This window comes from Geotrypetes seraphini, chromosome 1, assembly GCF_902459505.1.
Source record: "Geotrypetes seraphini chromosome 1, aGeoSer1.1, whole genome shotgun sequence".
Classification (NCBI taxonomy): Eukaryota; Metazoa; Chordata; class Amphibia; order Gymnophiona; family Dermophiidae; genus Geotrypetes; species Geotrypetes seraphini.
Genome location: NC_047084.1, coordinates 388,063,311 through 388,090,641, shown reverse-complemented (window position 1 = coordinate 388,090,641; position 27,331 = coordinate 388,063,311). Strand labels below are relative to the sequence as shown.

At 44.3% G+C, this 27,331-nt stretch overlaps 1 protein-coding gene across 4 annotated transcripts in view; it reads right to left on the bottom strand.

Moving 5' to 3' along the window:
* The window catches only part of RNF170 (ring finger protein 170), a 117,938-nt gene that overhangs the window by 10,312 nt on the left and 80,295 nt on the right, over positions 1 to 27,331 (bottom strand). For all 4 annotated transcript variants that reach the window (XM_033916908.1, XM_033916900.1, XM_033916915.1 and 1 more), the window contains one exon: positions 8,689 to 8,762. In XM_033916908.1, coding sequence (XP_033772799.1) covers positions 8,689 to 8,762 — 74 coding nt within the window. The remainder of the gene's footprint in view (positions 1 to 8,688; positions 8,763 to 27,331) is intronic.

The window sequence follows — 27,331 nt, the reverse complement described above, 5'->3', positions numbered from 1 at the left end:
GTTGCTCCAAGAAGCAGTCATTATGACGTCTAGGAAGTTTTCCTCCCTAGCACTCCCTGATGCAGCATTTATCCAGTCAATGTTGGCGTAGTTGAAATCACCAACTTTTTACTAATATCTTACTTAAAATAACAAACGAAAATCTATAACTAACCAGAGTATTGCTATATCACTGAAGTTTGAGGAAAAATTCACTGGGTAGGAGAAAAAAAGACCTCAGTTTGGCTTCATAGGCCACAAAAAAACAGCTCCCAAGCCCCACTGGTCTTGGTCTCATATGTTTCATATATTTCAATTCAAAAGAATACTTCAATTCTAAATCTTCTTCATTCAATTGAAATTAAACACAGCACTCTGCAGGCAGTCACTTCATAAAGCAGCACAGCAGTGAAGAAGAAAAACCAAAAAGTTACTTAGCTTGCTGAGATTCTCCTCCATACTCCAACAGACCTTTCACAAACATTTCCAGCAGTATCCACTACAGTATATCCAAACCGCGAAATCCAGCACAGAGATCCTACGGTAAAATTATGTTCTTACCTGTTAATTTTCTTTCCTTTAGAAGCAGCAGATGAATCCAGAGACAAGTGGGATAGCTCACATCGACCAGCAGGTGGAGATAGAGAAACTGATTAACAGTTGGTCTTATAGACTGGTATTCCTTCTGTCCATTCAGTTATGCTCCTTGCCCAAGCATCCAGAGATAGGAGAATGAGCACCAAAAAAAACTTCTTTCCAGTAGCGAATGTTGACACTACCAACAATAACCCAGCTGAAAAAAAAAAATCCTACCTAACCCTTAGACAGACAGTCCACAGAAGGGGTGGGGCTCTGGATTCATCTGCTGCTTCTAAAGGAAAGAAAATTAACAGGTAAGAACATAATTTTACCTTCCTTAGCATAGCAGCAGATGAATCCAGAGACAATTGGGATGTAGCAAAGCAAACTCAAACCGGGTGGGAAGCTAATGCCGCTTCCGCAATCACTGAAGCGCCAAAACTAGCCTCCGTACGGGCAGCCACATCTAATCGGTAATGCTTCGAAAAGGTATTTCTAGACGACCAAGTAGCCACCCGGCAAATCTCCTCCAAAGAAAGACCTCCGGACTCCGCCCAAGACGTAGCTAATGCTCGAGTCGAATGAGCACGAAGTTGCTCTGGCACCTGCTTCCCTGTTAACAAATAAGCTGAAGCAATCATCTCTTTGACCCAATGAGCAATGGAAGCCTTAGACGCAGCCATACCCTTGTTTTTGCCCGTGAACAACACGAACAGGTGATCCGACCGACGAAAGTCATTAGTCACCCCCAAATAATGTAGAACAATCCAGCGCACATCCAGGAGACGCAACGACGAGTATCGCTCCCCCCAATCCTCCCTCCGAAAGGCTGGGAGGAATAAATACTGGTTCACATGAAAGGAAGAAACCACCTTAGGCAGGAAGGACGGCACCGTCCGAATAGACACCCCAGCATCCGAAATACGCAAAAAGGGATCCCTGCAAGATAGCGCCTGCAATTCCGACACTCGTCTTGCAGAAGCCATAGCTACCAAAAACACTGTTTTCAACGTGACATCTTTCAACGTAGCCGCAGACAAAGGCTCAAAAGGCGCCGCTCGCAACCTCCCAAGGACAAGTTTAAGACTCCACGTGGGACAGGTTCGCTTTACCGGAGGCCGGATATGGTGAACCCCCTTGAGGAATTGGACCACGTCGGGCTGCGATGCGAGCGTCGAGCGAGAAACCCGGCCCCTGTAACAAGCAATGGCCGCCACCTGAACCTTCAGAGAATTATAGGCTAACCCTTTAGCTACGCCCTCCTGCAGAAAAGAAAGAATAGCCGACAGAGACGCCCGGAAGGGCGAAATACCCTGCCTCCTACACCATGACTCAAAAATTCTCCAGACTCTAGCATAGAAGGTAGAAGTAGAAATCTTCTTAGCTTGAAGAAGAGTGGCAATAACCTACTCCGAATAGCCCCTACTTCTCAGCCGCGACCGTTCAATAACCAGGCCGTAAGACCAAATTGGGCCGGATTTTCCATGGAGATTGGACCTTGAGTCAGTAAGTCCGGAGTCACCTGAAACTTTAACCGATCGCCTGCTGATAGTTGAATCAGATCCGCGTACCATGGCCGACGCAGCCAATCCGGAGCCACCAGGATCACCCTGCCCTGAAAGAGAGAGATGCGTTGTAACACTCGACCTATCATTGGCCAAGGAGGAAATACATACAGAAGGAAATACGGAGGCCACGGGAGAGCTAACGCGTCCACCCCCTCAGAGTCCTTCTCCTTGCGTCTGCTGAAGAACCGAGGCAGCTTTGCATTGCGGGACGAGGCCATGAGATCTATTTCTGGAAGCCCCCACCATAGGACCAGCAGATCGAACGCCCGAGCAGACAGCTCCCATTCGCCTGGATCGAGAAGATTCCTGCTGAGGAAGTCCGCTTGAACGTTTTCGTGACCCGCAATGTGTGCCGCTGAGAGAAGAGGAACATGCACCTCCGCCCATTGAAACAGCACCATTGCCTCTTTGGCTAACTGAGGACTCCGGGTACCCCCCTGACGATTGATATACGCCACCGCCGTGACGCTGTCTGAAAAGACCCTGGTCGGACGGTCCTGAATCATGGACTGAAACGCCCGAAGCGCAAGCCTGATAGCTCTCAACTCCAGCATATTGATTGACCACTGGGCCTCCTCCGAGGACCACACCCCCTGCACTGAAGCTTGCAGGCACTGAGCCCCCCAGCCCAGAAGACTGGCATCCGTTGTAATTACGACCCATTCCGGCGTCGCTAGCGGCATGCCCCGGAATAGATTGAACTCGTTGAGCCACCACTGCATGCTGCGAGCCGCCCGAGGACTCCACTGGAGACGCTGATCATAGTCCTGAGATGCCGGGGACCACCGGGAAAGTAGAGACTTTTGTAATGGCCTCATGTGAAACCGAGCCCAGGGAACCACCTCCAGAGTCGCCACCATCGAGCCCAGAACCTGTACATAATCCCAAACCCGAGGTCTGGGCGACCCGAGAAGTAGATGAACCTGAGACTGCAACTTCTCTCCCCGGTCTCGGGGCAGAAACACCTTCCCCAGACAAGTGTCGAACCTGACCCTCAGATGCACCAAAGACTGGGATGGGGACAGAGAGCTCTTGGGAAAGTTGACGATCCACCCCAACGACTGAAGGAGAGATATTACTCTCTGAGTCACCGACAAACTCTCCTGCTTGGAAGAGGCGCGGATCAACCAGTCGTCTAAGTAAGGGTGTACCCGAATTCCCTCTTTGTGCAGAAATGCTGCCACTACCACCATCACCTTTGAAAAGGTGCAGGGAGCCGTTGCAAGACCAAAGGGCATTGCCCGAAATTGATAATGCTGGCCGAGGATCGCAAAACGCAGAAACCGCTGATGCGGAGGCCATATCGGAATATGGAGGTACGCCTCTTTGAGATCGAGGGACGTGAGGAACTCCCCCGGCCTTACTGCCGCAATAACTGAGCGAACCGTCTCCATACGGAAATGACGAACACTGAGAAATTTGTTGACACCTTTGAGATCCAGCACCAGCCTGAACAATCCCCCTTTTTTGGGCACAATGAAGTATATGGAATATCTTCCGAGGCCCACCTCTTCCGGTGGTACCGGCACCACCGCCCCAAGATCCAGAAGCACCTGAAGAGTCATGCGGACCGAGTCTCCCTTGGCCGCCCCATTGCACGGGGACACCAAGAAAGAATCGGCGACGGGAGAGGCGAACTCTAACTTGTAACCTTCTTGAATAATGTCCAACACCCACTGATCCAACGTGATTTTGGCCCACTCCGCCAAAAAGGCCGACAGCCGCCCCCCTAAGGGAATGGTGGAGGGAGCCAAGACCCCGTCATTGTGGAGTGCGACTTGCTGGGGCACGGGCGGGCTGAGCTGAAGGAGGTTTTGCTGTACGAAAGGAACTCTTCTGCGGAAACCTAGGTCTCGAAGAGGTGAAAGAACCATACGCTGATCTGAAGAATGGTTTACCTGTCCTATATCTCTTAACATCCCTGAAACGCGGTCTAGAAGATGAGGACTTCAAAGGGGGCCTAGGCCTGTCTTCCGGTAATCGTTGGGTTTTGGTATCACCAAAATCTTTCACCAATCTATCTAAATCTTCCCCAAACAACAAACGCCCTTTAAAAGGGAGTTTCACGAGCCGAAGTTTGGACGCCGCATCCGCCGCCCAATTACGGAGCCATAAAGATCTGCGAGAAACAACTGAAAGAGACATCTGCTTTGCAGAAGTGCGAATAATATCATATAAGGCATTTGCCAAATATGCCAATCCCGACTCCAAATCAGCCAGTTCCGATGGGACAGAACCCCCGGACTCCATCAAATTATCAGCCATCAACTGAGACCACTGCAGACACGCCCGCGCCGCATACGAACTACAAATTGCGGCCTGTAAGGTGACTGCAGCCACTTCAAAGGACATTTTCAGTGAAGATTCAATCTTCCTATCCTGGGTATCCTTCAGCGTAACTCCCCCTTCCACCGGCAAGGTAGTCTTTTTGGTAACCGCGGCCACCAGCGCGTCAACCCTGGGTAACTTAAATTTCTCGAGTTCGTTCGGGGCAACCAGATACAAGAGCCGCATGGCTTTCGCCATCCTTAGACTGGCCTCCGGCGTGTCCCATTGCGCCGTGATAAGCTCCTGCATGGCTTCATGCACCGGAAAGGACCTAGGCGGCTTTTGCGTCCCTGCCATAAGGGGGTTTGCGGACCCAGAAACTTTAGCATCCTCCTGTGAGATGTTTAAACCCTGCAACGCCTTTGAAATTAAGGAAGAAAGTTCTTCTCTATGAAAAAGACGGAGAGCGAAAGGGTCATCCACTTCCCTACCCGGGGGATCCTCCGCCTCCAAATCCAACACCTCACCTTCCTCTAGTGACTCAGGAAGAGATAAAGGGGAGACTGGAATAGGATCCCCTTCGTCCGCGGCAGCAAGTCTACGCTTCTTCGCTACCTGCGACAACGCTTGAGGAGACACAGTATTAACAGCAGCCGTGCTAGCATTATTACTAGTAGAAGTAGTAGTAGAAGGAAAAGGAACAGGCAGCAACGGAAAATTCAAAGGCACCGGCTGAGCAGGCTGAGAGCTCTGCAAAACAAAAGCCCGGTGCATCAGCATGACAAATTCTGGTGAAAACGAGCCCAGCCCGAATGCCGCCGACCCTGCCTGTTCTGCGCCGTAGAGCGGAACCGCGGCTCCTCCCAGCGCTCCCGACGCCCCAACAGCCGCCGAATTCCCCTCAGCCGCCGAAGTGCACTGCAGCATGGCCGAGTCGACCGCAAGGGAAGGGGAAGTCGATCGCGCCTCCCCAACGCGGGAAATGGCCAAGTCACACGCCTGCAAGAAAGAATCTTCTGCCGGTGCATCTGTACAACCGGCAGAGCAGAATCCCGACAGTGTTCTGCGCTTCCCACAGCGCGAACACCGCTTAACAGCCTCTGCCGCCATAATCCTTTTCTTTTTTTTTTTTTTGAAACGGAGAAAGACCGCCAAAACCGCCGCCGACGCCCTCCAAAAAAAACCGGCGCTCGGGAACGAACAAAATGCAATAAAAGTACAAAAATCAGAAATCCTACTTACCACCAAACTCTCAAACCGCCCCACAGGAAGCAAGGTTATGGCTGGTAATTGTAACTGAAGGCCGACCAAAAAAGGCACAGCTCAGCATAGGCAGGCTCTTGCTTTTTTTTTTTTTTATACTGGAATGAAGAAAAACACTGCAGAGCCCAAGTAAACCCCTCAATCAACCGGAGGGGAGGGTGGAGAAGGGACCTGGGAGGGCCCAGGTGTAGCTCCCAAAGCCGGCACCGCTCAGCCAGGCACCCCTGTCCTTCTGAAGAGAGCTAATCTCAACAGAGGAATATAACTGAACACCAATTCACCCGGCACAGCCAGAATCCAGGAGCTAGAGTGATAGCTCCAACCCCTGCTGGGAGATAGAGCAAACTGAATGGACAGAAGGAATACCAGTCTATAAGACCGACTGTTAATCAGTTTCTCTATCTCCACCTGCTGGTCGATGTGAGCTATCCCACTTGTCTCTGGATTCATCTGCTGCTATGCTAAGGAAAGGGTCATTCCTGTTTTGCCATACTGGCTTCTTCAGGAATCTTCTGCCATCTGATCCAGCACAGAGCAGCAAGAAACTTCAACTACTGACACCCAGCCACTGGCAAACCAGAAGAAATACTTCCTGTAATACTAAGCTCCTCCTCTTCAGTTCAAACCACCAATTGGGACTTCTCCTTCTGCTGACTTCACACAACTCCTCTACATGCCTTCAAAAAAATATCACTCAATAAATGTATTTAAACCTTGTGGAGACACCGTATCAAATTTGTATATCCAGCGTTGTTCATGTTGTAACAGCCACTGTCGCCAATCATCATGCTGTGGAGACTCCAGCACTTGCTCCAGCACTAAACATTTTAAAGAGCAGAAATCATGGCAAAACTGAAGACAGTGTGCAACAAGTGGCTCCTCCATTCATTTAGTGTGCACACATGATCGATGTTCTAACATCTGTTTCCTAAACGTACGTGAGGGTCTGCCCCACATATAATAGTAGACATGGACACCACACCAGGTAAACCACTCCTACTGAGATACATGAAGTTTCTCATCTTAAAACATGTTTTGTCTTCGGACGACAAAACTCATCTGTATTCACCATGTTGGGACACACTCAACAATGTCCACAAGCCCCATGTCCACACACACCAGCAGATCTCCCAAACTTTGATTATGCTCAAAAGAAAACAAAATGTTCACATCTTTCAAACACAGAAGTATCTTTAATAGTGCTAAACAAGGGCGTATAGCCCATTGTAACAGTGCTGAAAGTCTGGAATATCGTGACACAAATGGTATCATTTTCTGGTGCTCCTCTGGTGATAGATACTCCAACAATCTTTCCCGGAGGTTATAAAATGCTCTTTTATACGCTCTTTTCACAATAGAGGCTGAATATCCCCTTTGTATAAGCTTGCAAATAACACTTGATTTTTCTTTAAATTCTGTGTTGGAGCAGCATATCCTATGAAAATCGAAGGAACTGAGCATAAGGAATATTTGCTTTTAAACAATATGGGTGCATGCTTGTAAATAGCCTTTAGAGTATTCCTACCTGTGGGTTTTGAAAACACCGTAGTTGTAAACCTATCATGATTTTTGACCACACATACATCCAAAAATGGTATTTTATGCTGATCCCATTATGCAGTTAATTATATTTTAGTATGATTTATTAATGTAACTCAGAAATACTTTGAATTCTGCTAGGGTCCCTTTCCACAAGCAAAAAATGTCATCAATATATCAGACCCAGCATACCATCTTGGAGAAATATTTAGAAGTGTATATCCTATCCATTTGTCCTAAAAAAAAATTCTCATACACAGGTTTGTTGCAGTTTGCAAAAGAAACACCCTTAGCAACCTCTGAGCACTGTTTATAATAAATGTCCTCAAACAGGAAGCAATTTTGTGTCATAGCGATCTTACTTAAATTCACTAAGAACTCTGTCGGAACTACATGGGGTCTAGTTCTACCCTCCAGGGAGGCTTGGATCATTGTTAGTGCCTCTTCCTGGGGTATAGAGGTGTATAAAGACAACATATTCATAGTGATCATGTAAAATCCTTCACTAAGGCCCAAATTTGCTGAATACAAGGTCGCAAATGAATGGCCACATATTTGCGCAATGGTTCCAACAGGGACCTCCGAGCTGATACAATGGGATGTCCTGGTGGGTTGTCTTTGTTCTTATGTATTTTGGGCAATAGATATACTACTGGTACCATACACACCTCTGAGGTAAAATATTTATACTCGTGGCTAGTAAGAATCTTGTTTTTAAGCCCATGGTCCATTATGAATCTCACCATTCCATAAATTTCCACTTTTGATCTTCTGTCAAACACAAATATGTATCTGTATCAGCCAAATTGATGAAATGCTTCCTGGGTATACTTCTGTTTATCCCAGAGCACTACAGCCACTCCTTTATCTGCTCTCTCGATACAATGGAGTGTTCTTTCAATTTTTCCACTGCCCCACACTCCTCCATAGTCAGGTTATGCTTATATCATACAGGCTGGCTCTCCAGCTCTTTCACTTTCTCCAAGACAGCCATTTTAAAAGTTAAGAGGACTGCATCAAGGGGTCCAGGGGGAACCCAAGTCGATATTTCTCTAACTACAAATCTATCTAAAACGCCAGGGCTACCAGAGAATAGTATATGTAGTTGCAACCAGAGTCTATTATAGGGGAACACACCCTCCATGGATTCAAGACAAAGTTGGACAAGTTCCTGCTAAACTGGAACGTACGCAGGTGAGGTTGGACTCATTTAGAGCACCAGTCTTTGACTTGGGGGCCACCGACACTGCGGACTGCTTGGCACGATGGACCACTGGTCTGACCCATCAGCAGCAATTCTTATGTTCTTTTTATGTATATTATACAATGGTTCAGTGGTTGTCCATAAAATTGTTGAAAGTTAAATAAAAACAAACATATAAATAAAAAAATCACTTCTATAAATCTTTTTTGTAAATTGTATAAGTACTTAGATAAAAATACCATTTAAAAAACATACTGTGTAGATAGAAAATGGTTAGAAAAGTATTACCGTTTGTCTGCAGATTGGGCAACTGATAGCACCAAGCCATGAGCCATACCTCCAGTATGCAATAATACAAGGACCTAGTGAAGGAGATAAACATCCAGAGTTGTGAAATCACCAAACATTTAGCACTTAAACACATCATCATGTGAAATATCTGGATTCAATTTTCAGGTTTGCCTTCTGCTCCCTGGATCATTTAGGGCTCTGGATACTGAGGAAGTCCTAACTAAAAAAGGGAGATATGTTGAAAGTCAACACCTACTACCCACAGTTGGTATGCTGGATTGGGGAAATCTCTGTAACTCACTATAATGGCCAGGCTCCAGCTAAAATTAACTTACCCAGTTGATTAACTATAGCCAGTAGAGTTAAGTTTGCCATAATTGCACTTAAAATTGACTGCCTAAAACCAGCACTAGTCAGCTAACTTGCATCTCCTCAGCCTAATCCCACCCAAATAGCCCACAGAGATATAATCACCTCACTATGAAATTAAGTTGCACCCATTTGTATCTATCTGCTGGTCTTGAGTGGTGCTTGGTCTATTTTCAGGCCCTCCAAAATGAACATGATTTAGATTTGCATCTATGTTCAGATAGTGTACATGTTGTCAATTATGCATATTCATTAGAAATATCTAAAATCCTATCCTGCTTACAGTCCTTGATGATCAAAGTTGGAAACTCCTAGCCTATCCCATGCATGCCTAAATTCTTTAGCAGCTTAACTCCCTTTTTTCTTTTAGAGAGCATATCTTCATCCTCTCTACAAATAGTTCATAGTTCTGACCACTTACCATTCTAATTACTTTGAATTGTCTCTACATTGTCAATACTCTTTTGTAGATGTAGTCTCTAGAAATTAACACAGTACTCAATGTCGGATCTCACCAAATATCTACTGAGAGATAATGTTACATTTCTCTTTTTACTAGTGGTACTTCTCTATGTATCATGTATACTATTAGCATGTATACTAAAGCAGGTGATAAAGCAAGGTAATAAATCTCAAGAAGAATGATAACAGACAGATTATTTTTTTCCATTTAAGATTTTATAGAGATACTATATAACAAGATCTCGGTAACAGATAACCAAACATCATAGAACATCCAATTTGAATAACTACAGGATCCATTAACAGCATGTGACATACTTTTATTGTCCCCTTCCCCCATCCCTTTCTATGCAACAACAGGATGGCAGAAGAGCTATCTGAACACAGAACTTGGGAATGGGAATTGATATATCACCTTTCTGTGGTGAATTGGTGGGAATTGATATATCACCTTTCTGTGGGGATTTCTTGCATCAAAACTCTTAATAGGGTGTACCTGGTATACAGTATATTATTGCCCAAAAAATCAAGTTTACACTTTTCCCAGATTTTCAGGGTATGTGTAGTAGTAATGTTCCTTATTCACAACTACTAGATGCTCACCTTGAATATAGAGGCTTCTCCTAATTTCTTCTGTTTGACTGATATCCATAGCTCTCCTCCCTCCAATTTCTTTTAATTCTAATGCAGCTTAAGTTGTGCTGCTTTATAGTAATTTTAAAAATTTGGGACTGCTAATATAGTAATGGATGACCAACTTGATAGGACATCTATAAGAGTTCTGTACAGACCTTTTAACTTACTAGATGCTGGGACAGTTTTCTACTCCCCTGATAAGACACCTATATGGCTCGCTTATCCACCAATGTATAGAATTGACAGTATATTTGTTACACAGTCTATGCTTGAGCAAGTGATCAAAATTAAGATAAATATCCCTACTCTTTCAGATCAGTCTATGGTATGGTAAATAGGTAGCCGGAATCTTGGTGGGAGATGGTGGAGTGTGCTGGAGATTTCCAGTTAAGACTTTATTCAGATCTGAAGGTTAAAATAATTTAGTTTGAAAAATGGAAAGTTATACCAGATAATTTTAAAATTCACATGCTAAATCGTGATGGAAGAAGAGGGGGAGGATTAGCAATTGTTTCTAAGGAAGGATTTGTTGTTGAACTATTGGATTCCAAAATGACCAATCAATCAGGCACTGAAACCCAAGACACCAAAAAACTATTCCAAATTCTAAAAACCCTAACCGACATCAAACCCTACCTGACCACTAACAATACTACCCCCCCCTCAGCCACTCTATTAGCAAAACACTTCCAAAATAAAATTACCAATGCAAGAGCTACCGTCAATGACACCTCTATCCATCCTAACGAATTCACAATTCTCCCCATAGATAGAGATTCTACTGCAGCAGATAGACTATGGTCTCAATTCCCCAACATACAATGGCCCGAATTCAACAAATACTACAAAAAATACAGCCATGCATCCTGTGACCTCAACAACTGTCCACCATATCTCCTAAAAACATCCAGCACAAAATTCCACGCTCTTCTTCTAAACTGGATACAAATCTCGCTAATAAACAGCCACTACCCTACCAACCTCAGCGAAATCATCATCACCCCGATCCTCAAAGACCCCAAAGGACTGATAGACCAAACAGCCAACTACAGACCCATTGCCTCTATTCCACTCTATGTCAAAATAACAGAAGGACTAGTTGCCAAATTCCTCTCCAATTACCTAGAAAACCGTAACATACTCCATCTCACACAATCCGGCTTCAGAAACAACTTCAGCACAGAAACACTACTAGGATCTCTCTTGGACACAGACAGACAACATCTCAGTACAGGAAAAAAAATGATGCTCATACAACTAGACCTTACCGCTGCATTCAACTTGGTGGACCATAACATTCTACTACAAATCCTGGATACAATAGGTATCACAGATAAAGTATACACATAGTTTGAAGGATTCCTTAAATCAAGAACCTATAGAGTAAAATCAGACAAACAAAAATCTGAACCTTGGTCAAACCCCTGCGGAGTTCCCCAAGGATCCCCTCTATCCCCGACTCTCTTCAATCTCTATACAGCCTCCCTCAGCTCTCACCTGGACAAACAAGGCATAACCTCCTACAGCTATGCCGATGACATTACCATTCTCATACCTTTCGATCAACCTGAACTCTCCATGACGAACACAATATACCAAACACTAAAATCAATAACAACCTGGATGAAAGATCACAAACTGAAATTGAACCCAGATAAAACGAAATTCATCCTCCTAGAAAACAACAAAATACCAACCATAACCAACATTGAAATCAACGCAATCAACTACCCCATACAAACCACCCTAAAACTGCTAGGAATAACTATCGACAGATGCTGCACCATGCAACCGCAAATCAATAAAATACAAAAGTCATTCTTATTCATGAGAAACTTAAGACAAGTTCGGAAATTCTTCGAGAAAACTCAATTCCAGCTCATAGTTCAGTCCTTAATACTAGGCCTACTTGACTACTGTAATATCCTCTACCTCCCATGCCCTACAACCGTAACAAAACAACTACAAACTATCCAAAACACAGCACTAAGACTCATCTACTCATTAAAGAAACATGATCACATTACAGAAGCATATCGCCAATCGCACTGGCTTCCGATCCCAGCAAGAATACAATTTAAATTCTACTGCCTACTATTTAAGACTTTATAAGGAGACAGTCCAAACTACCTGAATAACCGCCTCATCCACAACACCGCATCCAGACATAGGAAAACTCACACCCCATTCTCATACCCCCCAATTAAGGAGGTCAAACGGAAAATACTATATGATGGCCTCCTGGCCACTCAAGCAGCCAAACTAGACAACCAAATCGCCAATCTACTGACGGCATCCCTCGACTACAAGACTTTTAGAAAAGAAATAAAGACCATACTCTTCAAGAAAACTCTGAAGAAAGAAATAATACCGCAAGTCTCAAACTCCACCTCTCACTAAAGTCAACTACCCCAAACAAATAACCTTACCCATTTCTTACTCTTTTTGAAAATGACCATTTTTTTTTTTTGTAAGATCTTGCTGTAATACATCTTGGATAATTCTTTTGTAATCCGCCTTTAACTGCAAGGTAATGGCGGAATAGAAATCCCTAATGTAATGTAATGTAATTAGAAATATTAGCCTGTAAAATTATCAATAAGGAACTAGAAGATTCCCTTTCTTGTATATTATTCTATGTTCCGCCAAAAAGTTGGCCAAAAGCTAGAGAGGACTTTTGCGAATTTGTCCTACATAACTCAATCACTTCATCACATAATTTAATTGCAGGAGACATAAACTTACATTTAGATGAAGTGGACAATCCAAAAGCGAAAGACTAAAAACTTTCTATCTCTACTTAATTACAATCTCCCTTTACCCACACAAACACATGAAAAAGGCCATCATTTAGATAATAATAACAACAACAGTTTATATACCGCAGGACCGTGAAGTTCTATGCGGTTTATAATGAATTAGAAAGATTCTACAAATTGAATGGGACATTCATAGTTAGAGATTAATGGTTAACAGTTTACGGGATCAGATTTGGGGGGTGAGATTGTGATGGGGGTCGATTGTACGGATTCGTTACCTAGGTACTTCAAGAACAGGTATGTTTTTAGATGTTTCCTAAATTCACCATAGTTATTTGCGTGTATAATTAGTTTTTCGAGGTCTTTGCCCCATAAGGCTGCTTGATACGATAGAAGTTGTTGATGGTGTCTCTTAAATTTACATCCTCTAGCCGATGGGGAGACAAACTTCAGGTGTGTTCTTCTCTTATGTCTGTTGGTTGAGAAGGAGAAGAGGTCAGTTATATATTTAGGGGCTAGACCGGATAGTACCTTGAAGCAGAGACATCCCAGCTTGAACTTCGCACGTACCTCCATTGGCAGCCAGTGCAGGAGTCGGTAGGAAGGGGTTATGTGATCGGACTTCTTCAACCCAAAGATCAACCTGACTGCCGCATTTTGTATCAGTTGTAGTCTCTGCATTTTCTTTTGGGAGATTGTCAGATGGGCAATGTTACAATAATCAAGATGGCTTAGTATTAGGGATTGTACCAGAATTCTGAATGATGAAGCGTCAAAGTATGCTCTAATGGACCTAAGTTGTGGTAGCTATGTCCACAAAGGAGATCTTAGACCCTTCCATCTCTCTTTCGGATGGTACTTGGTGTCACGATATCTGGTCTGACCATTTCACTTATTATTTCAATTTAATCTGGACTCAATTAAAATCTAAAACACATCCACGGACAAAAAGAGAACACCTTAAAAGTGGCCATCCAGAGGAATATTGGTCACAATATGATCTGGCGACACCAGAAAGTATTTCTTCACAGAAAGAGTGGTTGATCATTGGAACAAGCTTCCAGTGCAGGTGATCGAGGCAGACAGCGTGCCAGACTTTAAGAATAAATGGGATACCCATGTGGGATCCCTACGAGGGTCAAGATAAGGAAATTGGGTCATTAGGGCATAGACAGGGGGTGGGTAAGCAGAGTGGGCAGACTTGATGGGCTGTAGCCCTTTTCTGCCGTCATCTTCTATGTTTCTATGTTACAAGCGAAGATAGAGGAGTTGATTTCTATGATCACTGGATGCAACTAGCACATCCATTTTAGATAAAATTGCCCCTAAACGAAATAGTAAAAGCTGCTCAAATAAATACAACAAATGGTTTGACATTGAACTCCTAACAATGAAACAATTAGTAAGACGATTAGAAAGAATCTAGAAAAAAACGGGAAAACTGTCAGACCGGAACAACTGGAGATACAACATAAAACTCTACAAACAACAGATAAAAGAAAAACGTAAAACATTTTACTCAACCAAAATTAACTCATCTAAGGAGCTAATACAAAAGAACTGTTCAACATAGTTACAAATTTATTAGACACCACACTCAACCCATGCATAATATCAAGCTATCCTCAGCAAATGATCTAGCACAACATTTCAATTCAAAAATTAAAAACCTAAGAAATAACTACTCGACAATTGACACATACGAACATCAATCAACTGATATACAAGGAAATGAAGTACCAGTGGACATGATTTGGAGTTCCTTCCACAATTTAGAATGGAATAAATATATCAAGTTATATAACAAATATTCTAAATCAGCGGTCTCAAACTCGCGGCCCTCCAGGTGCTATTTTGCGGCTTGCGGTCTGGACGCGATGATCAACTGCTCCCTTGCTGCAGTTGATTGTTCCTGTCAAAGCTGCGGCAAGCGGCGGCTCCTCGCGCCATCCATACCAGCATTTCTCTTCCCCCTTCCCTTCCTTGTGGATCAGCAGCGTGTCTAGCCGGCTCCCTTGCTTAGTCGGTCGTTCTATTCAAAGCCCCGGGTGGCGGCTCCTCACGCTATCCACTCCTACATCAGAAGCCTCTCTGATGTCACAACATCAGAGAGGCTTCTGACGCAGGCGTGGATCTCGCGAGAAGCTGCCACCCGCGGTTTTGAACGGAACGATCGACTGAGCAAGGGAGCCAGCCAGATACGCTACTGCTCCACAAGGAAGGGGAGGGGAAAGAGAAATGCTTCTACTGCATAGGAAAGAGGGACCCTAGGGAAATGCTGCTACTGCTGCACAGGGAATGGGAGAGGGAGGGAAGGGGGAAGAGAATGCCTTTGCTGCACAGGAAAGGGGGAAGGGAAATGCTGCTGCTGCACAGAGAAAGGGAGGGGGAGGGAAAGGGGAAGAGAAATGCTTCTGCTGCACAGGAAAGGGGGAAGGGAAATGCTGCTTCTGTTGCTGCTGCACCCAATTGGGGAAAGAGAGGGAAGGAAGGAGAAGGAAGACAAGTGAGAGGAGAGGAACAAGAGATGCCAAGTTCATGGGAGGGAGGGAAGGAAAGGAGATACCAGACCATGGAGGGGGAGGGAAGGAGACAGATGCCAGACCAGGGGAAAGGAAGGAAGGAGGGAGGGAGAGAAAGGAAGGAAAGATGTCAGACCATGGAAATAGGACGGAAGAGGAGAGAGATAGGAAGGGAAGGTAAGACATGGAAACGTAGATTTTGAAAAGAAAGCAGAAAAATTGAATATTAAGTTAATGCCAAAGATGGATGCAAGGCAGAAAGTGAAGACGGAGAGAAAAACAGTCAAAGGACAAGAAGGCCCTGGCAACATAAAGTCACCAGCCAACAAAGGTAGGAAAAATGATTTTATTTTCAATATAGTGATTGAAATGTGTCAGTTTTGAGAAAGAAAAGATATTAAACTTTAAATGTGAGGGCTGCAGAAAAAATAGAGTACTTGGAGGGCCGCAGATAAAATAGTTAATGTCTTATTAAAGAAATGACAATTTTGCATAAGGTAAAACTCTTTATAGTTTATATATATTTCCTTTTAACTGTTAAAGGAAAGTTTTATAAACTATAAAGAGTTTTACCTCATGCAAAATTGTCATTTCTTTAATAAGACATTAACTATTTTTTCTGCGGCCCTCCAAGAACCTACAAATCCAAAATGTGGCCCCACAAAGGGTTTGAGTTTGAGACCACTGCTCTAAATCACACTGTGTTCTGGACTCATGTCCCCCAGAAATTATGAAAGCAGCTCCATTAGACTTTAAACTATCTCTGCTGAACTATTTAACCAATAACCTAAAAAATGGAAAATTCTTCACTAATAATGGTCATATTATAATAACCCCAATTCCAAAAAATCGTAAAGAGTCATCAACATCAGTAACCAACTATAGACCAGTAGCATCCATTCCATTTATTGTAAAAATCATGGAAGGATTGGTACATACCCAATTGATGGAATATCTCGACCAATTCTCTCTTTTGCATGAAACTCATTCTGGCTTTAGGCCTCTGTTTAGCACGGAGACAGTAATTGCGGCAATACTGGATAATCTGTGTTACTTGTTTACTAAGGGCCTCAACACCCTGATCATGCAATTTGACAAGAGCTCTGCCTTTGACTTGGTGGACCATGGGAAACTGCTATAATGCCTAGACGCAATTGGAATCAGAGGAGAGGTATTAAACTGGTTTCGAGGTTTCCTTATATCCCGCACCTACCAAGTCCGTTTTAAGTACGATCTGTCTGATACATGGAGCAATCATCTGGTGTGCCACAGGGGTCACCACTATTCCCTTTGCTCTTCAATGTTTACATGTTCTCATTAGGTGCGCAATTGTCCCAGCTGGGGATAAAATATTTAGTTACGCAAATGACTTCACGATAATTATCCCATTCACTACCTCTATCTCAGAAGTCACCCCCAAAGCAACAGAAGTACTAAATCGGATGGAGCAATTTAGACTAAAGCTAAATTCAGAAAACATAAAATTTTTTATAGCATCACCACACCCACTTGACACTAAAGCATCAATGTGCATCAATAACCTTAGCTATCCTATTCAACCCACTATGAAGGTATTGAGAGTAACACTGGACCAGAGCCTGACCATGAAAGACCAGGTAGACTCCTTGGTTAGAAAGATTTTTCTCACCTCTGGAAGCTTCGGTCCATTAGAGCATATTTTGATGTCTCATCATTTAGAATTCTGATACAATCCCTTATACTGAGTCAACCTGATTATTGTAACATCGCCTACTTGGCACTCTCCCAGAAAAATGTGGCGATTGCAACTGATACAAAATGCAGCGGTTAGGCTACTTTGTGGACTGAAGAAGTTTGATCATGTAACACCTTCCTATCGACTTCTACACTGGCTGCCGATGAAGGTACGTGTGAAATTCAAGTTTGGTTGTTTTTGCTTCAAGGTACTTTATGGTTTAGCCCCTAAATATATAACAGACCATATCCGAACTTTGTTTCTCCACCGGTTAGAGGTTATAAATTTAAAAGTCATCACCAACATCATTTTTCACTCACATCAAGCAGCATTATGGGTTAAAGATCTGGAACAACTGCTCATGCCTACTACTTATAGGGAATTCAGGAAACACATCTGTTCCTAAAGTACTTAGGTAACTGACCTAAACAATCTTAGTCCTCAACAAATGATCTTTAGAACTGTTAATCACTAACTCTGAACCTTGTTAATTCCACTCAATCTGTAGCATCTTTTAATCATTGTAAACCGCACAGAACTTCACGGTCCTGCAGTATATAAACTGTTATTATTATTATTATGTGGACCCTGCTATCCTTTTTGGGAGACTGAGAAGTCTGTTCTACATGAGGAGATGGTTCTTATGTAATCACTCAAGAGAGAATTAAAGTAAAAAGATTAGGTTCTTACCTTGATATCTTTTTCTAGTAGATAGGAATGGTTTACTGAACCTTAGGATACTCTGTCCATTCTTGAAGCATACTGCAAAAAGATGTCAATCACAGCTTTCGAAACCTTCTCCTCCCAGGAGTCTGCTGCCCCCTTCAGTTTGTTACAAAGCATGCAAGAGCTCTAGAGCACAGTTCTTCAACCGCCGGTCCGCGGACCGGTGTCGGTCCGCAGGAAATTTTTGCCGGTCTGCGCAGGGCCGGCAAGATTGACTCACTTCAACTTCCTGCCGGTCCGCGCAGGGCCGGCAAGATCAACATGTGAAGCGTGCGCTGGGCCGGAGAGATCTTGGGGAGCCTCCGACAGTGGCTTTCTCCCCTCTCTGCAGCTCTCCTTTACTTCCCAGCGCAGCGATTCACGAAGGCAGCCTCGGGGCTTTTGCTGAGTCGCGGCTGCCTCTGATGATGCAACTTCCTCTTTCCTCAGAGGCGGCGCGACCCAACAAAGGATCCGAGGCTGCCTTCGTGAATCGCTGCACTGGGAAGTAAGAAGAGCTGCTGGAAGGGGAGAAAACCACTATCAGAGTCTGGGTGTTCCCTCTAAGGTGAGCGCATGAGCGATCGCTCACTATTTTCAGTGGCGTCGCTCATGCTTCTTCTGGTGGTGAGAGGAAGCGGCGGCGGTGGCGGCCTGCCCTGATCGCCTAAGATGCAGCAGCGGCGGCTCCTTTCATGATCCCCGCAATCAGTGGCGTATTAAGTGGGGGGCGGTCCGCCCCTTGTTCTCATTGGTGTAACGCCGGCCCTGCAGCTCCGGACTTCCCCACACCTGCCCCCCCCCCTTTCGGATCGCTATTATTTTAAATGTTATAGCGGCGACGCTGTATCCATCAGTGGAGACGTCTAACCTCGGCCTGCCCCGGATCTCTTACTGCAACAGTGACTTCCTGTTCCTGCCTAGACGGGCGGCTGCTGCAGTAAGAGTTCCGGGGCAGGCCGAGTTTAGACGTCTTCTCTGATGGATACAGCGCCGCCGCTATAACATTTAAAATAATAGTGATCTGGGGGGGGGGGGGGGAAGTCCGGAGCTGCAGGGCCAGCGTTAGAGGGAGTAAGAGCTGATGGTGCCGCAGGGTCCCGCGGGGGGAGGGAGGAAGGAAGGAAAAAGAGGAACCGAAGCATGGCAATTTTGGGAGAGCAGGTGTGGGGAAGTCCAGAGCTGCAGGGGAGAGTGTTGCGGTACTCAGCTGGAGGGAGAAGGAAGATGAGGGAGGGAATGAAAGGAGATGCCAGGGCTTGGAGGGAAGGAGGAAGGTATGCCAGACTAAGGGAAAAGGAAGGGGGAGATGTGAGAGCATGGAGGGGGAGCGAAAGATGGAAGAAAAGGAAAGGAGATAGATGCCAGAGAATCAGGGAAGGGAAGATACCAGACTATGGGGTGCAAAGGAAAGAAAGGAGAAGAGAGAGATGCCAGAGCATAGGGGATGGGGTGGTGACAGAGAAAAAAATGGAGAGGTGGCAGAGCTGGCTGGCTTTGGGGGTGGGCAAAATCTGGAAGACAGTGGGGGGACATAAGAAGGAGGCACTGGGGGCACAAAGGACACAGGAAGGAGGCACTGGGGGCACTATGGACACGGGAAGGAGGCACTGGGGGCACTAAGGACATGGGAAGGAAGGAGGGAGGGAATAGAATGGGACAATTGTTGGGCCTGAGTGCAGAAAGAAAGAAAGGATACACAGTCAATTAATAGATGTCCCCTTTTGATGAAAAAAATAAATGGTCACGTTACCACTGACTTACTTTCTCTTCAGCAGAGTCAGCATCCGCACTGAGGTGCAGGAAGGTCCCGCGATGACTCGTCTGCTGGCTCTGCTCTGGAAGAAGTAAGTTACGTCGGAGGGGGTGGACTCGGCAGACGCAGTCATTGCGGGACATTGCCGCAACTCCCTCCAATGTAACTTACATTGCCGGGTCCACCCCCTCCAATGTAACTTACTTCTTCCAGAGCAGAGCCAGCAGACAAGTTATCGCGGGCCCTTCCAGCATGCGGCTGCTGAGTCCGCTCTAGAGCAAGTACGTCGGAGTGGGGTGGATTGGCAGCAGGCAGCTACAATCATCGCGGGACCTTGCTGCATGAAGGGAGAGAAAGGAGCAGGACTGCTGGAATGGAAGAGTGGTGGAGGGAAAGAAAAGGGGCAGGGTGGTATGGAAGGGTGGTGCTGATGGAATTGATGTACAGAGAAAGGGGAGAGACATAAGGGGGAAGGATATTGGAGGGAAAGAAAGGGGGAAGATGCTGATTGAAGAGGGGTGGATGGAGGGAGAAAGGGCAGACATTGGATGGTAGTGGGGAGCCTATGCTGGATGGAAGTGCAGATGGGAGAGATAAGGGAGCAAATGCCAGAAGGAAATGGGAGGAGAGAAAGAGGGGAGCAGATGCTGGATGGAAGTGGAAAGAGAGAGGAGAAGGTACTAGATGGAAGGGTTGGAGAAAGAGGGTACATGATGGAAGGAGGGGATAAATAAAAGGAGGGCACATGATGGGGAGAAAAGGATTGAGTTAGGGAAACACTGGAGGGGTGAGGGAAAGAGGTGGCAAGCTTTAGGTAGACAGTAAAAAAGGACATTGATGAGAGGGTAGTAAGAACATAATCTAGACAGATGCAGAAAATAAATTGAAAAGGGAAATGAGGGAAAAAAGGGAAAGGGATTGCAGAGGAGAGGTGTGGGAGAGGGAAGGAGAGGAGAGAGATGCCAGACCAATGGGGGTGAAAGGAGAGATGAAAGGGGGAGGCATACAGTTTCTGGAAGGGGCATAGAAGGAGAGAAGATGCCATATAGGGGAAGAGAGACGGCAGACAGTGGATGGAAGGAAGAGAGTTACAAGAAGATGAGGAAAGCAGAAACCACAGAAGACAAAGGTAGAAAAAAAATTTCTTTTTATTTATTGCTTTAGGAGACATGTGTCACTGTTTCTGTGAAGCATTGTATGCAGAGTCCAGCTTCTTGCTGGTTCAATTTAACCTTTGTCTATGTATTTTTATTTTATCTCCCCTTTTACAAAACTGTGAAGCGTTTTTTAGCACCAGCCGTGGTGGTAGCAGCTCTGATGCTCAGAATTCTATGAGCATCAGAGCTGTTACCTCCGTAGCTAAAATCCACACTACAGTTTTGTAAAAGAGGGAGGGGTTAGTTTGTGATTACATATTCCATAATAGGCGAAGGTGTGTTCTGTGTGTTCGAAAGACATAGTTTTCTGTTAGGATTGACGGTGTAGGATTGATCTGTGCTGGTCTGGCTTGTTTAGTTTTACAATGGGTGTATTGATGTACTGTTCACTGCAATATGTAAGATGCTGCCTTTTCTTAGATACTCATGTGTGATGTGTGGCTTGTTACTAAAAATCATGTTTTTCGGAAAGATGGGGGGGGGTGCCAAAAAATGATGGGCCCCGGGTGTTACATATGCTAGGTACGCCACTGCATTATGTAAAGATACCAGAAAGCTGGCGAAGCAAAAACTTTAAGTAAATTGTTATTCTTCTAAGTTTTGAGTATTTAACCCTCCCACAATCTCATGGGCATTCGTTTCAAGTTTATTGAGATTTTGATTTAAATGCAATATCAAATATTTTCAATGTGTATAACAAAAATAAATTTTGGGAAATAAATAAAACCATTTGAACAATAAACATACAAACATATCCATAGATGATTAAAAATACATAAGGAGTACAAGGATAAACTACATTTGTTTAAAAATGCATCCTCCATGCCTGCTCATAAATTTGTGGAATATGTAACTTGTCGCTCATGCATATTTTTTTTTGCACACACCTCATCAATCCTTAGAGGGAACATTGGTCTGGGAAGCTGCTGGGCAGGGGGAAAAAGGGACAGCTGCTAGGAGAGGGAGAAGGAGAGATGCTGCTGAGAGGAGAGGAGGGAAATGAATCTGGGAAGCTGCTGGGCAAGGGAAAAAAGGGACAGCTGCTACTGGAGAGGGAGAAGGAGAAATGCTTCTGGGAGGGGAGGAGGGAAAGGAATCTGGGAAGCTGCTAGGCAAGGAAAAAAAGGGACAGATGCTACTGGAGAGGGAGAAGGAGAGATGCTTCTGGGAGGGGAGGAGGGAAAGGAATCTGGGAAGCTGCTGGGCAAGGAAAAAAAGGGACAGCTGCTACTGGAGAGGGAGAAGGAGAGATGCTGCTGGAAGGGGAGGGAAGAGAATTACTGCTGGACAGGAGGAGGAGGGAAGGGAGAATGAAAAAAGGAAGGAAACAGCTGGCAGATAGATTAGAGGAGGGGAAGGGGAGACACAGGCATGAGAAAGTAGAGAGATTGATAATAGGAAGGGGTCAGCAGAAAAATAAGCAGAGAGGGACAACGATGATAGATCTGGTGTAGGAGAGATAAAAATGAAGAGAGCAGTGTTAACTGGAATGAATCATGTAAAAAGGAGAGAGGGGGCACAAGCTGGATGGAAAGGGGAGAGGGGCATAGAAAGAAGACAGATACCATATGGAAGGGGGAGAGGACAGACAGTGGATGGAAGGGGCAGATGCTGGATTGAAGAGACAGAGAGGGCAGACGCTGGAAGGAAGAGAGTGAAAAGAAGATTGAAAGCAGAAACTAGAGACGACAAAAGGTAGAAAAAAATAATTTTATTTCTATTTTGTGATTAGAATATATCAGATTTGAAATATATATCCTGCTAGAGCTGGTGTTAGACATAACTGGGGACTGCAAAGCCCAGGCAGTGCTTCTTTAGCTTCCAGCTGGCTTAGGGCGCTCTCTGACCAGGGGGCAGTTGCCCTAGTTGCACTCCCCTAAAACTATTCCTGTCATGTGTGACTGCAGTATTCTGTTAGCATGATATTTCTGTGTAGCATTCTGTAATAATTTGGCTTGTTCAGTTTTCTTGATAGTAGAGGGGATATATGTGAAGGGGAGGGGAGACGGGGGTTTTGTTGATCCTGCTCTGAATTATTTGTATTTGTAAAATGACAATTGTACAGAATATTGTTTCTTTTTATACTTTAATAAAATACATTCAATATAAAATCTTAACTGAGGCTTGTGTGGATGGGATCAGATGATTTGTGGGGACCGACTCGCGGAGATGGGGCGGAAACGGGGTTTTTAAATTTTAGTCCTAGTAGTTTGCCGGTCCACAAAATAATTCTTTTTTTTCTGCCGGTCCACGGGTGTAAAAAGGTTGAAGAACACTGCTCTAGAGTAAAAGACAGGAGAAGGAGGGACATGGGAAACTCCCTGAAACTAAGATTCTGATCTGCTCATATAACTGGACGGCGCAAAATAACTGCGCAACTGGACGGCGTTCTGGGGAAAAAGCAAGTACTACAGAAAGGACGGACTACACCTCAACAAGGAAGGAGCAAGAATATTAGCAGGCAACATGAAGAGGGCCATCGAGAAGGCTTTAAACTAAAGGTCAGGGGAAAGCCGACAGTCGACCAATGGTCGATGGCTCGGGCAACAGGATGCCCCGAAGAACGAACTATGGACAACTACTCAGACACAGGAGGGGACGACCAAAAAGCAAATAAGGGAGACAACGAAGGAGCAGAAAAGGATACCGTGAAAGAAACAGTAGAGACTGCTAAGCTTAGAAAGTCCAAGGGGATAACACAAAGAGAACTCAAATGTATGTATGTATGCGAATGCTAGAAGTCTGAGAAACAAATTGGGAGAATGAGAGACAATAGCAAGACATGATGAACTGGAAATCATTGGCATAACAGAAACATGGTGGAATGATGAAAACGAATGGGACACAATATTGCAGAGATACAAACTATACAGAAGAGATAGAGCAGGGCAGAAAGGTGGAGGCATTGTCCTTTATGTTCACGAAGGAGTAGAATCTGTTAGAAAGGCTACGACGGAAAGGAAAGAGAAGCTGGAGTCCACAAACTGGTGGCTTTTTAAATTGTTCATCGCTTAGAAATTTGTATAAGCGATTCATCAAATGATAATAAAACTTGAAACTTGAAGATTCCTAGACACAATGGTGCGAACACAAAGATTGGCCTTTACTATCAACCCCCAGGACAGACGGAAGAGACAGACTCAGAAATGATAGAGGAAATTAAACAAGAATGTAGGACAGGTAATGTAGTAATCATGGGAGAATTCAATTTTCTGGGGATAGACTGGAGTCTGGGAACCTCGAACTGCGGCAAGAAGGCTAAGTTCCTGGAGACGCTAGGGGACTGCTTCCTGGAACAAATGGTGGGAGAACAGACTAGAGGAAACGCCACCTTGGACTTGGTCCTAAATGGCATTACAGAACCGACGAAAGTAGAAGTCTGGTCCCGCTGGGGATGAGCGATCACAACATGATCAACTTTAAGCTTGACATCGGGAAAGGGAAACGTACCAAAACCTTAACTACAACTTAAACTTTAAAAAGGGAAGATACAATAGTATGAAAGCCATGGTGAAACAACGGCTCAAGAAAAAGATGGGCAAAGTTAAAACGGTAGATCAGGCATGGTCCCTACTGAAAAATACTATCACGGAAACACAAAATCTCTACATTCCACAGATTTCCAAAGAAAGGAAAACTAAAGGCAAAGGAGAACCGGCATGGCTTACTAAAGTGAAGGAAGCCATAAAAGAAAAGAAGGACTCTTAAGAAATGGAAACGCACAAAAACAACTGAAACTTGGAACAAACACAAAGATGATCAGAAGATGTCACAAGGCGGTGAGGGATGCCAAAAAGGACTATGAGGAGAAAATAGCGCAAGAGGCCAAAAATTTCAAGCCCTTCTTTAGATATGTAAAAGGGAAAACCCCCGCAAAAGAGGCGGTGGGACCGCTGGATGACCAGGGGAGAAAAGGGTACATCAAGGAAGACAAACAAATTGCAGACAGACTAAATTCCTTCTTTGCGTCTGTCTTTACGAAGGAGGACACCGCAAGAATACCAGAAGCAGTGAAAATGTTCAAAGGGGTAAAAGAGGACAGCCTCACCACAGTAGAAGTGGACTTGGACCAGATTTACTACCAGATGACAAACTTAAAAGTGACAAATCCCCTGGACCGGATGGAATTCACCCGAGAGTCTTAAAAGAACTGAAGGTTGAAATCGGAGAGCTATTGCAAAAACTTGCCAACCTGTCAATTAGAACTGGACATTTACCGGACGACTGGAAGATAGCGAACGTCATGCCAATTTTCAAAATAGGATCAAGAGGAGAACCGGGCAACTACAGACCTGTGAGTCTTACATCTGTCCCTGGAAAGATGGTTGAAGCACTGATTAAAGATAGCATAGTCCGGCACTTGGATACACACAACTTGATGAGAGTCAGTCAACATGGCTTCAGGAAAGGGAAATCATGTTTGACGAATTTACTTCAAATTTTTGAGACAGTGAACAAACAAATTGATAGTGGAGAACTGGTGGACATAATATACTTGAACTTCCAGAAAGCGTTCAACAAGGTTCCACAGGAAACTACAAGCCATGGAATAGAGGGAGATATACTAAGATGGGTAGGCAAATGGCTGGAGAACAGAAAGCAGAGAGTGGGCATAAATGGGAAGTTCTCTGACTGGGAGAAGGTGACTAGCGGTGTGCCTCGGGGCTCGGTACTTGGGCTCATCTTATTTAATATTTTCATCAATGACCTGGAAGAAGGAACATCCAGTGAGATCATCAAGTTTGCAGACGACACAAAGCTGGGCATTCAGATCGCAGGATAGCAAGGAACTCCAGAGTGACTTGTCAGTTAGAGAAATGGGCAGAGAAATGGCAGATGAAGTTTAATGTGGAAAAGTGCAAAGTAATGCATTTAGGCAGAAAGAACAAGGAACACGAGTATAGAATGTCAGGTGCAACTCTGGGTAAGAGTTAACAAGAAAAGGACCTGGGTGTACTGATAGATAGGACCCTGAAACCGTCGGCACAATGCACGGCAGCGGCAAAGAAAGCAAATAGAATGTTAGGCATGATAAAGAAGGGAATCACGAGTAGATCAGAGAGGGTTATAATGCTGCTTTATAGAGCAATGGTCAGACCACAGTTGGAATACTGTGTCCAACATTGGTCTCCCAACCTAAAGAAGGATATAAAACTGCTGGAGAGGGTGCAGAGACAAGCAACAAAGCTGTTTAAAGGTATGGAGAACTTGGAATACGAGGAACGACTTTGGAGACTGGAATTGTTCTCCCTTGGGAAGAGGAGACTACGAGGGATATGATCGAGACTTTCAAAATACTGAAAGGAATCGACAAAATAGAGCAGGAAAATAAGTTATTTACAATGTCCAATTTGACACAGACAAGAGGACATGAACTGAAGCTGGGGAGGGACAAGTTCAGGACAAATATCAGTAAGTTCTGTTTCACGCAGCGAGTGGTAGACACCTGGAATGCTCTCCCAGAGGAGGTTATTGCAGAATCCACCGTCCTAGGATTCAAAAGCAAACTAGATGCACATCTCTTTACGAGAGGAATAGAGGGATATGGGTGACTAAAATTACGCCAGGTGTACACCTGGCTGGGCCTCCGCATGTGCGGATCGCTGGACCAAAGGTCTGATCCGGAGATGGCGGTTCTTATGTTACATTATAACAGTCAATAACGAAACTGTAATGTATAAATGGACGAACATTACCCACTGAACAGTAAAACACATCAAATAAAAGCAACAGCTTGAATATTAGTGGAGCTCAATTATCTCTTTAGATTCTATTTACAAACAAAAGTATGGTGTTTTGTGAACCGCCTAGGTGTTTAGGCAATGTAAAAATTATTACAACAAATAAATAAATAAATCTGAACCCATAGTCCAACTGGCAGAGAAATCTTAGCTATGGAGAGGGCCATGAAGCTTAAGGCAGAAACAAGCGCATCAGAAATTATTGGGCGGGGGGTTCAGCATAACCATTCCTATCTACTGGAAAAGATATTATCGAGGTAAAGAACATAATCTCTTTTTACAGTGCAATAGGAATGTTATGTTGAACCTTAGGGACATATCTATGCAGTTCCCGAAGTCCTGGGTGGGAGAGATAAGCCTGCTTTCAGGACTGAGGATCCAAAAGTGAAATACCCTTATGCTGCCACATTCACCCATCAGAATTTAGTGAAAGTATGTAGAGAACTACATATCCCCCTTATGCTGCCACAAAATTTAATGAAAGTATGTTGTAGATCTACATCTCTCTTCCAGAGGTATCGCCTTCGATTCCACCCAAAAGAAGGCTACTCCTCTGGTTGAATGTGCTTTCAACAACAACGACAGTTGTTTGCCACAGATAACGTAGGTCATGGGTGTCAAACTCAATCACAAAAGGGGCTGGAAAACATAGGCTAAGTCATGGGCCAAAGTTTTTATTAAGATAATTAGGTGTCCTTTTATTAAGGTACGCTAACTGATTTAGCGTGCGCTACATACACACCTTAATAAAAGGACCCCTTAGTCTTAGTAGAAGTATAGGGTTACAACCTCTCCAACTCCATGCCGACTCTGATATAA